The sequence below is a fragment of the Schistocerca americana genome, chromosome 1, assembly GCF_021461395.2.
Source record: "Schistocerca americana isolate TAMUIC-IGC-003095 chromosome 1, iqSchAmer2.1, whole genome shotgun sequence".
NCBI classification, from domain to species: Eukaryota; Metazoa; Arthropoda; class Insecta; order Orthoptera; family Acrididae; genus Schistocerca; species Schistocerca americana.
In genome coordinates, this window is record NC_060119.1 from 683,320,486 (window position 1) to 683,336,650 (window position 16,165).

The 16,165-nt window shown below is 40.3% G+C and overlaps 1 protein-coding gene across 9 annotated transcripts in view; it reads right to left on the bottom strand.

Annotated features, from left to right (window-relative positions):
* LOC124609023 (serrate RNA effector molecule homolog) overlaps nucleotides 1-16,165 on the bottom strand; it is a 199,970-nt gene that overhangs the window by 38,815 nt on the left and 144,990 nt on the right. For all 9 annotated transcript variants that reach the window (XM_047140040.1, XM_047140038.1, XM_047140042.1 and 6 more), the window contains one exon: nucleotides 5,569-5,799. In XM_047140040.1, the coding sequence (XP_046995996.1) occupies nucleotides 5,569-5,799 (231 nt within the window). The remainder of the gene's footprint in view (nucleotides 1-5,568; nucleotides 5,800-16,165) is intronic.

Genomic DNA, 16,165 nt, shown 5'->3' on the forward strand with positions numbered 1-16,165 from the left:
TTAGGAGACCACAAAAAATCCAAAAGGGCGATGTTCGGTTATTCTGAGCACTTAATATTGACCAGTGAAAGCAAATATAGCATTTCCTGTTGAAAAGTCTTTCTGAAAGCCAAACTGACATTTTATTAGCATTTTCATTATTGCTGAGGAGCACAACAACACAGAAATGGAAAAATATCACACACCTTGGGCCCAAAACAACAAAATCTGATTTCATGACCAGAAGTCTAAAGTAATGCAAATAATGAGGATAGATCAGAAAGTCGAAACAACAGTTAGTGTAGCTCTAAACAATACTGTTTTGCAACAGGCTGAATTACTGAAATACTTGGAATAATCACCGATTCTATATTTACCTTTAATGAATATATACAACACACGACTGAAATGTGCATGAAACTAATTCATTCTTTACCCAAATTGGTGAGGCTTAAATGGGGACTTTAAAATGGAGCTACACAACAAACAGTGGCATAAGCAGCTCCCGTTTGTTTTTATGCACTAAGAAGAAAATGTAAGGATTTGAAGAATCCAAAGCTTTATCCACATTAAGATTGCTAATCCTTACCCAACGTCATCTGCTGAAATCCAAACTTTTATCAACATTAAGATTGCTAATCCTCACAGAACATCATCTTCTGAAGTGTTGTACATTATAACAGGTCTTACATCGACATTTTTAAACTTCAGGCAATAGCTGAAGAATATGAAATTATAAACATTGAACACTTGGTCCATTCTATAGATACTCCTTTAGACTGCAAACAGTGGTCCTTGCCACAAGTAAAGGAGCAGAAGAAGATTACAACCTCAAGGAGTACCCAGTAGCGGTTTACATGGATGGGATTTATTTGGACTAAGAACAGATTCATGAGTGGCAATAACAATTAATAGCACACTTTCCTACCAGTTAAAATTCAGACTACAGAAAAGGGGCATTATTAGCCAAGAAGAATGATTAGCAATTTTGTGACTTTTAGAGTAACTAGATAACATATAAGAAATTAAAGTTAAAATGACTGTTGTAATACACCTGCTGAATTTGTTAAATTCCAAGAATTATGCATGTTAAACAGAAGAGACCAGAAACAAAATTAGGGAACTGCATTAGAGCAGTGGTTCCCAACCTTTCTGAGACAATTACCTCTATGTGCAATCAACATTAGGCATTATCTCACCCCCCCCCCCCCTCCTCCCCCTGCCGCCACCTGCCCCTTCACCATCAACATTAGTGCCTAACTGAACTTTAGAATGAAAAATAAATTACTTTCAACAGTTTAATTTAAAAAAATAATGAAAGATAAATCATATTTAGTTTCTGTATATGTTTTACTAAACCAGTAACTAATGAGTCAATGAGACAACTGGTATTGCTTATTTCTAATAACTTTTTGAAGCAATTTCCAGTGCATCGCAAGTCCTACCTACAACTCCTCCTCTAAAAAGAATGTTAATGGTTCGCACTGAGGGTAGACACTGACAAAAAATGCTTCCTCTACACCACTTCTCTCCCCAGCAGCACTTGTTTCTCCACCATCCAGCAACTTCATTTAGAATCAAGTAAATTAAAATCAGTTTAATACAACTAGAGTTACTGCTTGTAAATCGCTTAATTGTTGAACTCTTTACTTCTTCACTGGCGGAAAATGGAAGACTTCAGGCTATCTATGCCTTGTATGCTATAACTGCCATTACATAATAATAAAGTGTCAGGTCTATAGCAGTGTAGCAACCATCACAGAATTACTGTTGTGTTGTGCGGTCAATTAGTTTGTTTATTGTTGCAAAGTGAGAAACAAAGCATATATGTAGCTTGTGAGCTCGTATGTTTTCCCAGCTTGAGCATCTCTGGGGCGTGCAACCGGATTGGTTAATTGTTGTAGAATAAATTTTCAATGAGTAACCTGATGATGATGGCAAGATACGCCATCAAAAATTTGTTCAACAATAATCAATCAATCCAGCTGCATGCCCAAGGGACTTTCAAACAATATCTGGTCTATTGCAGAAACTTTCTACAACACTGAGAAGGTGTCTTCATGAGACATTTCAGCACATGTGATGTGTCTCACTTTTCCTGCCATGGATGCATATGTAAGGTGGGTGGACTATTTGAGGAAGCTGTTGTTAATACATTCGTTTAAAAAGTTTTAATTTCCACCATTTTGTGTCAAGCATTAATGCTAGTGTTTGAACAAAAATGTTACTGTTGATAACTAAGGTAATCAATATTACAGTCTTGTGAAATAGTGGTAACAGTAACGGACTTTTAAAAAAAATTTAAGTTTCATGACCAAAACAGTTTAATCTTTCTGTTTTTAGCCCTCCGAAAATTAAATTTTACCCCTGAAAGGAGTTATTACCCCCATGTTGGGAACCACTGGATTAGAGGAAATGGCATATGAACTCTGAATAGATGAAAGCCCATGTAGCAACTCTTGGGAATGAACTGGCTGAACAAGCAGCTCAAGAACATGCAACAGAAAGCTACAAGGGAATTTCTCCATCCGTGAACAAAATAAAATTAAGCAGCACATCAAAAGAAAACTGGGAAAGGGAATGGGCTGACTACATCATATTTCCATAAAGTTGCCACAGTCATCTTACAGCAATGCAAGCTACAAGCCAAAAAAATGAATGTCTTACTTTCATCAGTTCAAGCTAGCCACCCCATTGTTGCTTGCGTATGTAAAGAATGTGATCTAACTGTAGATTACCACTCACATGTGTGGCGTGAACTTAATACGAGACTGACACACTAAGGAAGTGTATTACAGAAAAGGGAGGCAACTGACCCATCGATAAACCAATTAAGAAGTGAAAAAAATTTCACAAGTTTTGTAATGTAATAACCTCTCCCAGCACATGAATAATTCTGTCAACTGAAGATTTAAAAAAAAAATTCCATCTGAAAACTTTATAATGACAATATGGTATGTACCTGTATTACTGTGAAACACCGCCTTAAATGAATATAGATTACTCAGAAGTTAACTATTGTGCATACAATTAACTGCATATTTTTCTATTTATACTATTATAACTAACTACAGTTATACATGTTTGGTTGGTTGGATGATTTGGAGGAGGGAACCAGACAGCAAGGTCTCGGTCCCATTGGATGAGGGAGGGATGGGGAAGGAAATCAGTGGTGCCCTTTGAAAGGAAACATTCTGGCATTCACCTGAAGCAATTTGGGGAAATCACAGAAAACCTAAATCAGGATGGCCAGACGTTGGTTTGAACCATTATCCTCCCAAATGTGAGTCCAGCATGTTAAGCACTGTACCACCTCACTCAGAAATTTTTCTTATTTATCTTATATAAAAATTAAACCTAAACACTGTAATGAGGTATGTTGAAAATAAACAAATAAATACCACCACCACCACCACCACCAGTTTCCTGTAGTAGCTCTTAAGTTTCTTCATTTCTGACAGTCCACTGCTTCATTCTTGATGCTGCTGCATGTGCTGCTATCCAGCAACTTGTCAGGGTCTGAAAGATTATCTTTAGCCTCCTCCTCACTTCCACATACTCTTCTAAGACTAATCTTATAAGCCCCTCCTCCTCTCTTAACCCTTTACAATCCATAAGGCAGACACAAGGTGTCTCCATACATTCTTATTTAAATCACCGCTGCCCGGGCAGCAAGTGTGCCACAGAGAATTGTGCGAGTCTCTTTGTAGAAACAATGAGGCCGCTGACCAACAGAGTATATATTAGAACAAAAAAGCGCGTTTTCAGCAAATGTATTTACATAAGCATTACAACACAAACTTTTCGCAGTGTGATATTTTTTGAAACTTTTCATGGGGGGGGGAGGGAGGGGGGAGGGGGGGGGGGGGATGTTTCCACTGGCATTTCACTAGTTGTTTACAAATGAATCACTGCCATCAAAATCATTGTCACTCCCATTTTCACTTAGACATTCTTCTAAGAGCTGTACAATCTCTTCCTCAGAAAGGATTGTGCATCAAGAAGTAGCAATTCTGTGCTTCCTGAATGGTGCATCTGAGAGTTATAAAAAATCATGTCGAATGAGGCTTGACATCAGAGTGGAGAAACAAATTCTCAATGTCAAGTGCAGGTCTTCACTGAAGTGGAAAGTGCAAATATATGCCCTAGCCATTTTATTTTGTTTCATTCGTTACACTCAGAAGTTCTCCCTGCTCTCTCACTCTTATTAATGCCATCTCATTTTCAATTCTATCCGACAAACTATTTTTTTCCATCCTCTGCCATGCCCACACATCTCAAACCTATCCTCAAATCTTGGACCATATTACTGCAGAAAACTCTCCTTTTCTTACAACCTGCCTCTTTCGCCATTGCTATCATAATTTTAATTTCTGTGCTGTACTTCCATCCACTGGCACAACAGATTTTTCATCAAGGAAAGTGAGAATATCAAATTAAGTGGTGAGTGTGGATTATGAATAAAAATTCAATTATAGGAGAGACAGACTGAGACCAAGTGAAATTCATATTGGTTCTTGTGACTAAAACATTAATCTTGATGCACATTTAGTTTTAAAACGTAAAATTATTGTCCATTAAAAATAAATTGATAAGAACATTTAGACATAATGTCTTAGCTTGCAACCAGAGTGGAAAAAACATTCCCTGAAGCTATATCTGCAGGTCTATGGCATCAAGTACTGAAGTGAGTGGTTTCAAGAAAAACAAGTCAACTACATTAAATGGCAAGCAACAAATAGTGCCCATACATTAAAAAATGTTGAAACTTAGGCTACACACAATTAAATGAAAGCCGTGTATAACAGAATTTGAAGCCAGAAACAAAAGCAGACATAGTAAATTTTATGAACCTTTAGGAGCAGACATATAGTACATAGAGTAAAAGTAAGAAAATTTAGGGCATTGAAGTTCTACATTCAATCCTGAATATTTGAGTGCTCTTAAAGAGAGCAAAGGTTCCTTTTTAAAATGGCAGAAAATTAAAATGCATGATCACTCTCTTCGACACATCATATTCTTTACTGAATCATACCAAGTCATCTTCATTCCTGTTGCACCACCCCATCAGTGCTAAGCGGAGTAGTATGCTTCACATGAAGAGAACATGTGACCCTTCTATTGCTGTAGTTGATACCACACTTAAGTTTCACATGATCAAGCAAAATGCAAATGCTACGTAAGGTTTCCTTGTCTTTCATAAATGTGGCAGCTATTATATAACCAAAAACTGGTCTCCTCCAAGCCATATATAAAAAAGGGTACTATCTTTATAATTCATGTGATACCATACTGACTGTGTAGTAATTTCCACATCTGTCCACTCTTGCTTTACGACCTTTTTTAAAAAAATAAGTGGAACTTCACCTGATTTCGTAAATTTTATTTACAAGCTTGTGCAGTTTTTGCTTCACCCTGATCCACAACATTCCCATAAATCTCATTCATATTTTTGCTAATTTAATGTCTCACATATGTATGGTCGAAACCTTCAGCTGAAAAGATAGAAATCCCGAACTATTCACTAGATCACCAGCATTATAAAACATACAAATTACAAATAATAAACAGGATGCAATTAAAACATACTGGAACATGCTGCTCATCTTTCTTCTTATCTGCTTCTGCTGATTCTGTTTTATTATTACTATTTTCTCCATCAAGCCACAGTCCACATTTCGCATCCAAATTGTGGACTATACGAGCTGACAACTTTATGTCATTTCGGACAACCTGGCGATGTGATGTGATGCCGTTTACAGTTCGAATCCTCCTGCTTAAGTCACGATTTACAATAGCTCCCAGTTCACAATCCCGCAGCTGCAAAGAAATGGCAAAATAAGGTACAGTAACAGTAACCAATGGTAGGCGAGGAAAAACTGAAACATACAAGAAAGTTTTAAAGGACCACAAATAAGTTGCATTTAACATCACAATAAATTGTTGGATAACATCAAGTAAACTAATAAACTGCGACACAGAACTAGGAGCAAAAACGAACACAATTATTATTATATCACAAAAATAGCTTCTTTGCACAAAGTAATATGTTTTCTTTCCTAAACCATAACTAAATTTGGAAAGTTTAATGACAACCATCTGACAAGTGCTATTCTTTTGTTATAAGTCTTCAATCAGAAAAAATAGATTTGGCTTTATAACGATGACTTTTTTTTCATACTGAATTTTTTATGAATTACTTTGCAGAGTTCTCAAAATTTCATTCTGCTGAAGACATCTGTAGCAGATGTTGAAAACTAGGTCAACTGTACCAAACAGTTATTTGCAACCAATTGCTTCCATAATTCCTATGTTCGAAAATTATACACAGTTGCTGAGAAACAGCCATGTTTAAAACTGTAAGATTTCTAGTGGCCCAAGTATCCCAGGCTGTATCAAAAGTACGAAGATATAAGAAGGAAATTGTAAACACAGGTTTGTCTATTAATTTTAACAAGCATTGCGAAGAAAATTGACTTTTGCCAAGTTACATTAAATTCCATTTTAACATCAAACAGTGCACAAATAATCCAAAAACTTCTCAGTGCCTAGTCAAAAAATTATTTCCAACAAAATTAATGCTTTATATAAGAAAAAGAACAGATTAAATGAAGAAGCCTATGTTCTGTATCTGGAACTCAATAAAATTTTTCACTTGCAGATTAATTTTCAAATTGATGCATTTGGGGATTTTATTAATGATGGGATGGATAACTATAACAAATGTACTGCAAAATGACATGAGATGGAACTGGCTAATCTAAAGAGCATTTTACCTGTAAAAATGCCTACTCGTAGTTTCCAAAGTTCTGAACATAAATTTTTCAACAAAATTCTGAATAAGACTCAAATAAATTTTATACCAAAAGAAACTGCCTTGTTGGAAAAAGGGCTTAAATACGATATAATGCCTAACCTGTCACACAAAAATGTTGTAGAAAGTATAGATCTTAAAATAGGCCTTGCTAGTGTCAAAATGGATGCTTCTCGACAAAAGACGGTAGCTCAGCGATGTACGTAGTATTTTTGAGAAACATGCAGTAACAAACTTCTGTCGACATGATTGTGATAAAAAATTGATTAAAAATATTAATGCCAAGCTAAAAGAAAACAATGCCCTCATAACGAAGTCTGATGAAGGGAATGCTGTAATCATTGCTACTCATAACGAATGTGTGTCTAACGCATTACAATTTTTGGAAAAGAGTAATGCTTCAGAGCTAGATGAGAATCCCACCCCCATGATACAAAAAGAAATTAGGTTTGTCATTAACAGTGCTAGGAATTTGCTTAACCCATTTCATAACAAACAGCTTATTAATATGAAACCACAGGCCCCAAAACTGTGTTCCCAGCTTGAAGTACATAAAAATCACCATCCGATACATCTGACTGTGAACAGTATGAACAGTTCATATTGTGATTTAGCATGGTTTTTTCATGATCAAATATAAAAATCCTTTGTTTTTCAAAATAGTCAAAATCTAGTGATAAAATCAAAGATCTGCAGCGTGATCAAGATAGTAAATTGTTTTCATTAGATATTACAAACCTTTATACTAATGTACTTGTTCAAACAACCATTGACAGCATTGAAAGAAACCTACATACTTTTAAAAAAGATATTTCTGACAAGCAGATCACTGACCCAATTATTTTTCTAAGAACAGTAGTAAAATACAATTACTTTGTTTTCTATGGCAAACTATACCATCAGCCTGATGGCCTGGCAATGTCTAACAAACTGGCAGGCATCTTAGCCCTATTTTCATCACTTCACTAGAAGAGAAATTTTTCAATAATTTTTCTGCTGCTGATCTGGGCATTTTGTCTTATGCTCGGTATGTGGACAAGATTCTGATAACATACAGTGGTTCCCAGCATGGAATTCACCATTCGTTTGAAATTTTCTATAGACTCCTTGAAAAAAATCAGCTTCACTTGTGAATTAGAAAATAACAATAATTACTTGGACCTCAGAACTGCTACTGACAATGACAGACTTACTTTTGGTATTTTTCAAAAAGCAACTAATACAGATCAAATTATGCCTGCTACTTCAGTGCATGCTCATTCACATAAAAAAGCATTTTTCCATTCAGTCATTCAACATGCAGTTTCTGTATCTTTGTCATCTGACAAGCTCAGTAACGAGATGAATATAATATAAACCACTGCAGTTAATAACAGCTGTTATCTCTCGATGGTTGACAAGATCTTCAAACTTGAAACTGACGCTAAAGTGATCATTTTAGGTATCAGTGCTGTATCTGTCAGTGACAAGCACAAATATGTTTTCTGGCTTCCATTTCTAGGCTCTGTTTCTTATAAAATTCGGCGTAGTCTTATTAAAAAAATATGGATGCAAAGTTACCCTTTCCACTAATAGTAATTTGCATAAAAATCTTATTCACAATCTCAAGTTCACAATTCAGGAGTGTATAAAATCACCTGTGGTACGTGTCCCATTTATTATATAGGACGAACTGGAAGATCTTATGATGTCAGGACCAAAGAACATTTATTGGGAAAAACAGGCACTAATGTACATAATTCCACTTTTGCTGATTATCTGTTGATTTCTGGTCACAAACTGAAAAGCACTGAAGAAATTCCCATTTTACAATGGGAAAAGAAAGGTCATAGACTGGACATACTCGAAGAGCTAAAGGTTTTCAAGCATATTTCTAGGAACGATGGCTTCACCCATAATGAACAATTACAATTACGTAACACAAAATTTTTCACTGGTTGTTCCAGTACTCACAAAATTTTGTGTTTTCTTGTCACACTTAAATTTTCTATGCATTATTATATAGGGTTCTCAAAATTTCATTCTTGTGAAGTCACACTTAGTAGGTGCCAAAACCTACATCAATTGTACCAAACAGTTATACGTAACCAGTTGGCTGTATAATTCCTATATGTTTGACTTCTGCAAAACATGGGTAGAAATAGTAACACGAGCTTCAAATTTCGACAAGATGATTTTTTTTCTTTTTTTATTTACTCCCTTGACATTAGTTAGTGGTTTTCTGGTTTTTGGGATTCACCAGTTCTGTCTACATTAAGCCAAGAAAGTCCAAGATCTGATTGTTATCTTATTCTTCTACAACAAACAGTCAATCATCAATTTTACCATTCTACAATTCAGCAGAAATAATTCAAGAGCTGCTATACTTTTTGACCAGAAGACAACGTGTCTGGGTGTTCTGTCAAGATGTTGATTCCATTTTATGCACTATATTTCACGGACTGACCCAGTTGTCTTCAGATGCTGTGAGTTTTTCTGCTTAGTGTGCTTGCTGCCTTGACTCCAACCAGATGACAGCAAGTGCACATAACAACAAAACTCTCAGCACCTGAAGAAGAAGATTGGGTCAGCTGTCAGACTATAGCGCATAAAATGGGAACAATCCACAACACCACCCAGAAGCACACTATTACGAAGAGTATACAATTATCAACCCAAAATCAAAGTGATAGTTCACGATTATGTCTCATAATGAACAAGAGAACAGCAATGTGGGCGAACTACACTCCTGGAAATGGAAAAAAGAACACATTGACACCGGTGTGTCAGACCCACCATACTTGCTCCGGACACTGCGAGAGGGCTGTACAAGCAATGATCACACGCACGGCACAGCGGACACACCAGGAACCGTGGTGTTGGCCGTCGAATGGCGCTAGCTGCGCAGCATTTGTGCACCGCCGCCGTCAGTGTCAGCCAGTTTGACGTGGCATACGGAGCTCCATCGCAGTCTTTAACACTGGTAGCATGCCGTGACAGCGTGGACGTGAACCGTATGTGCAGTTGACGGACTTTGAGCGAGGGCGTATAGTGGGCATGCGGGAGGCCGGGTGGACGTACCACCGAATTGCTCAACACGTGGGGCGTGAGGTCTCCACAGTACATCGATGTTGTCGCCAGTGGTCGGCGGAAGGTGCACGTGCCCGTCGACCTGGGACCGGACCGCAGCGCCGCACGGATGCACGCCAAGACCGTAGGATCCTACGCAGTGCCGTAGGGGACCGCACCGCCACTTCCCAGCAAATTAGGGACACTGTTGCTCCTGGGGTATCGGCGAGGACCATTCGCAACCGTCTCCATGAAGCTGGGCTACGGTCCCGCACACCGTTAGGCCGTCTTCCGCTCACGCCCCAACATCGTGCAGCCCGCCTCCAGTGGTGTCGCGACAGGCGTGAATGGAGGGACGAATGGAGACGTGTCGTCTTCAGCGATGAGAGTCGCTTCTGCCTTGGTGCCAATGATGGTCGTATGCGTGTTTGGCGCCGTGCAGGTGAGCGCCACAATCAGGACTGCATACGACCGAGGCACACAGGGCCAACACCCGGCATCATGGTGTGGGGAGCGATCTCCTACACTGGCCGTACACCACTGGTGATCGTCGAGGGGACACTGAATAGTGCACGGTACATCCAAACCGTCATCGAACCCATCGTTCTACCATTCCTAGACCGGCAAGGGAACTTGCTGTTCCAACAGGACAATGCACGTCCGCATGTATCCCGTGCCACCCAACGTGCTCTAGAAGGTGTAAGTCAACTACCCTGGCCAGCAAGATCTCCGGATCTGTCCCCCATTGAGCATGTTTGGGACTGGATGAAGCGTCGTCTCACGCGGTCTGCACGTCCAGCACGAACGCTGGTCCAACTGAGGCGCCAGGTGGAAATGGCATGGCAAGCCGTTCCACAGGACTACATCCAGCATCTCTACGATCGTCTCCATGGGAGAATAGCAGCCTGCATTGCTGCGAAAGGTGAATATACACTGTACTAGTGCCGACATTGTGCATGCTCTGTTGCCTGTGTCTATGTGCCTGTGGTTCTGTCAGTGTGATCATGTGATGTATCTGACCCCAGGAATGTGTCAATAAAGTTTCCCCTTCCTGGGACAATGAATTCACGGTGTTCTTATTTCAATTTCCAGGAGTGTATTATGAATAATGTACTGAAGGAATCAGCATATGTAAGAGAACATAACAACAACACTCCCCAAAATAAAACAGGGTGTATATGTGGACAAGAAACAAGAAGACTCCAATTTTTTCCAGATTTCCTGATTAAAAACACACTTTTTCCCAGGTGAACATTCACTTTTTCTACGTTAAGTGACAGTGTACTTTCCCTCGGAGCTACAGGACTTATCAATCCTTTGAATGGTAAAGGATTTTATACATCAGTACAGTACTTTAGGAAACAAAACAAAGAAAAAAGGTGTTTTTGAAAGATCTTTTATGTACAAATCATGCACACTGCGCAGTTTCTTATTATGAAAGTGTAAATATGAATTCCACCAAACACAGTATATTAGATACCAAATCACTGAAATGGAGATTGCGAAGCACTTTTTTCAGCCAATCATAGCTCATGTCATGTGACCTCGCCAGCCAATGACAGCACATACTCAGAGCATAGGACATGTGATGTAGTCCGCTGATAGCAACATCACTGTTAAATAGTGCGAACATACAAACACAAAACATTAATGGTTTAAAGTAATGTACATACACAGTGAAGCACCACAGAAACTGGTATAGGCATGCGTATTCAAGAACAGTGCTATGTAAACAGCAGAATATGGCACTGTGGTCGGCAAAGCCTATGTAAGTCAAAAAGTGTCTGGCGCAGTTGTTAGGTCAGTTACTGGTGTTACAATGGTAGGTTAAAAGATTTAAGTGAGGTTCTGAATGTGATATTACACTCAGCACATGAGCGATGGGACACAGCATCTCTGAGGTAGTGAAAAAGTGGGGATATTCCCGTACAACCATTTCAAAAGTGTACCACGAGTATCAGGAATCCGGTAAAACAATGAATCTCTGACATCAATGCAGCCGGAAGAAGATCCTGCAAGAAGGTGACCAATGATAACTGAAGAGAAGTGCAACCCTTCTGCAAATTGCTGCAGATTTCAATGCTGGGCCATCAACAAGTGTCAGCATATGAACCATTCAATGAAACACCATCGATATGGGCTTTCGGAGCCGAATACCCACTTTTGTGCCTTGATGACTGCACAACACACAGCTTTACAGCTTGCCAGGTCCTGTCAACACCGACATTGGAATGTTGATGACTGGAAACATTTTGCCTGGTCAGACAAGTCTCGTTTCAAATTTTATCGAGTGGATAGATGTGTACAGATATGGAGACAACCTCCTTGGACCCCGCATGTCAGCAGGGGACTGGTGAAGCTGCTGGAGGCTCTGTGATAGTGTGGGGCGGGTGCAGTAGGAGTGATATGGAACCCCTGATTCTCTGACAAGTGATATGTACATAAGCTTCCTGTCTGATCACCTGCATCCATTCATGTCCATTGTGCATTCAAACGCACTTATACAATTCCAGCAAGACAATGCAACACACCACATATCCAGAATGGCTACAGAGTGGCTCCACAAACACTCTTCCAAGTTTAGACACTTCCACTGGCCACCAGACTCCTCAGACTTGAACATTACTGAATATATCTGGGATGACTTGCAATGTGCTATTAAGAGGACATCTCTACCCCCTCATATTTGTGGACAGTCCTGCAGGATCATGGTGTCAATTCCCTCCAGCACTACTTCGGACATTACTCGAGTCCATGCAACCTTGTGTTGTGGCACATCTGCATGCTCACATAGGCCCTACACAACATTAGGTAGGTGTACCAGTTTCTTTGGTTCTTCAGTGTAGTGTAGCTACAAGCAAAGCTAAGCTTTCATCTATAATACTGGTCTTTTTCTACATGTGTTACCCTTTCCTGCATGTGTTACGCTTTCAGATACATCATACACAAACGTGCAGCAAAATTTTAAATAATTACATAAATGGCTGATCTTCTGGGCCCAAAATTCTTCGAAGTGGCTTGTCCTCAAAGTGTTAAGTTCTGAGTGAGAGTCAAACACTCCGCAATTTAAGAAATTCATCACGAAAAATTCTCGCAAGTAACATAATTCATTTTGCATAATGCTCCTCAACCTACCATTCGCAATACTTTTCCGCGACACATTAAAAATAGGTTTAACTGAACAATTGCCAGAGAGCATCAGAAAACAGGCATTAATGCGCTCACGCTGCCACAGTGACATAGGAAGCCCATGCTTGTGGTTTGCTACGTTCATAAGCCTTTCATTGCATTTCTGTTTGGAATTTCATTTGTGGTGGGATACCACATGACAATGTGCAGCATTGCAGATATTGTTTGGAGGAGACATAAGGAGTTATTGTTTAATCATATCCTATCCAGACAGGGAATGCAAAATAAGAAAGCAGTCTTTGGCATAGTACTCATTTCAAAACTAGACTTTGCAACTCAAAGTACCCTAATATTTAGCTATTTAGTGGGTTTGACATATATTTCTTTATTCGTACTGTGCAATACTGTTATGTAGTATTTCCAATCAGGTTTACATCCACACAACACTGCAAAAAAATAGTAAAAAGGAATACAAATTTCTTGATTAAATAAAAAAAGTTGTTTTTGTGCACCAGAACTAGGAACAATAAACACCAGAATTAGGAACAATAAGTTCTGCATGAGTTTTGTCAAACTCTATAAAAACTTAGCAAGGTTATTTGTGAAGCCGTAAAACAGTGTAACTGACAGTTTATTCCTACTCCAGGAGTAAATACAAAGCCTTGTGGGGGAGTATGATTTACCAAAGAATGGCTTTCTGTAAACTTAAGATGTAAAAAATCCAAATTAAGAAATAATATCAAGCCTAGAGAAGGTACCAGACAACTGTTGAAATACATCTTGCGATCTAAAAACATTGTATTTCACGCTAGGGAGATTCGTAAAATACGGCTAAAACTGTCACTATATTTCAAACAAAATTTTATATTCAATACTACTGTCTGTTTAGTCATCTTCAAGTGAACATTTGTGTATGTCTGTATGTTAATAGCATTAAGAGATCTTACAGTATGTCAAAAAAAAAAAAGACAAGACACCAGAACGCTTCACAAGCATCGGAACTTCGTAAACCATACTAGAATGCATAATTCACCTTACAGTGGACAATTGTATGACCAGATTCACACTGAAGTAAGCCCCTACCTGGAATAAGCTTTTCAGTGTAGTTTCTGAAAAAGCTAGTACCAGTACCAGTAATCTATTATCTCATGTTTGGTTCTTTATTATGGCATTATGCTGTATATGGCATGAATTTGAAACTCAACGAACAGTTCAAATAAGTTGGCTGCCTCTATGGAAACGGTTAATGAAAGCCAAATTTGTTTGGCAAACCAACAAAAATCTGCAAGATGATTAATGCTCAATTCCCAATAACATGGAAACAAAATCAGAAAACTGAAACTAATAATATATTTTGGTCTTTTGTATAGTATGTGAAAATATTTTAACTCACTTAGTAGCTCCCAGCTACCTCCGTCCATATCAAACCTACTAACCACCAGCAATACCTCCACTTCGACAGATGCCACCCGTGGTTGTCGCATCTGCAGTGACGAGCAGACCCTCCCTAAATATACCGAGGGTCTCACTGAAGCCTTCTCTGAACGTAATTATCCTCCTGTCCTTGTACAAAAACAAATCTCATGTGCCTTATCTTTCCAGTCTCCAACCACCTCCCAAAGTCCCACAGTCCAGCCAAAGAGGAGCACTCCCCTCATAACTCAGTACCATCCGGGACTGGAGCAACTGAATTACATTCTCCGCCTGGGTTTCGACTACCTCTCGTCGTGCCCTGAAATGAGAAATGTCCTATCCACTATCCTTCCCTCCCCTCCTATCGTGGTATTCTGCCATCCACTGAACCTGCACAATATACTTGTCCATCCTTACACAACCCCAGCTCCCCATCCCTTACCTCATAGCTCATACCCCTGTAATAGACCTAGATGCAAGACCTGTCCCATACATCCTCCTACCACCAACTACTCCAGTCCGGTCACCAACATTACCTATCACATCAGAGGCAGGGCTGCCTGTGAAACCAGTCATGTGATCTACAAGCTAAGCTGTAACCACTGTGTTGCATTCTATGTAGGCATGACAACCAAAAAGCTGTCTGTCCGCATGAACGGCCACCGAAAAACTGTGGCCAAAAAACAAGTGGACCACCCTGTAGCTGAACACGCTGCCAAACATGATACCCCTCATCTCAATGACTGCTTCACAGCCTGTGCCATATGATCCTCCCACCAACACCAGCTTTTCTGAATTGCGCAGGTGGGAACTTTCCCTGCAATACATCCTACGTTCCCACAACCCTCCTGACCTCAACCTTCGTTAGTCACTGTCCTCACCCATCCAACTCCCTCCCCATTCCCGTTCCAGCACTACACAGCCGTCATTTCACCGCCATACCCAGTCTTTTAATTTCTTTTATTTTTATTTCTGTCCTTTCCGCTACTTACCCCCTCCCCTCTCCGCACCTTCTTTCCTACCATCTGTCTAAACTGCAACACTAACTGTCCGCCGCTTCCACCATACTATCCCTCCCCCTCCCCACCCCAGCCTCCTCCTTACCGCCACCCAGTCGCCACTCCCCCTCCAGCCGGCCGCGGGCCAGCCAACCGCGCGCAAGCCGGCCGCTACCAGTGCTCCGCAGCAAGTCGCCCGGGCACTGCGCATCAGCCGCTCCCGGCGCAGCCGCCCAGCGGCAACCGGCCGAGTGCCGAAGGGTTGAGCTCACTCCCCTTCGACACAAAGCTGCACAACCAGTCGCGGAAATAGCTTCGGGTCACAGCTCCCGATAGCCTCCGGTTACCCAATGCCCCCAACGTGATTCTCACGTTCTTTTAGGGACTCTGAGGCAGTACCAGGGCTCCTTCACAGGACCACGCCCACGTGCTGCAGGCCTTTCTTCTTCCGCACCAACTTTAGGTGCCGCACTTGCACTAACATCGCATGTTAGTATAATGTAGGGAACTCCCACTTCAACAGGGAACAACATACACTTTTCTCGCATATCGAGAAAAGCAAAATTATCATCTCCCCCTCCCCACCTAATAAATACTCCTAAGTGCGAGATGGCGGACGCTGCTAGCACTTCACGTGTTGTTACCCGCAGTAAGACACGAGGCGCGAGGATCGACTGCACCCGCTGAAACTCGCGCCCCGCCCACCACCAAAGGCAAGGGAGCGGCTGGTGATGTTCGACTGAACTTACGCACATTCCATATCAGAGGGGACACAGACCAGACA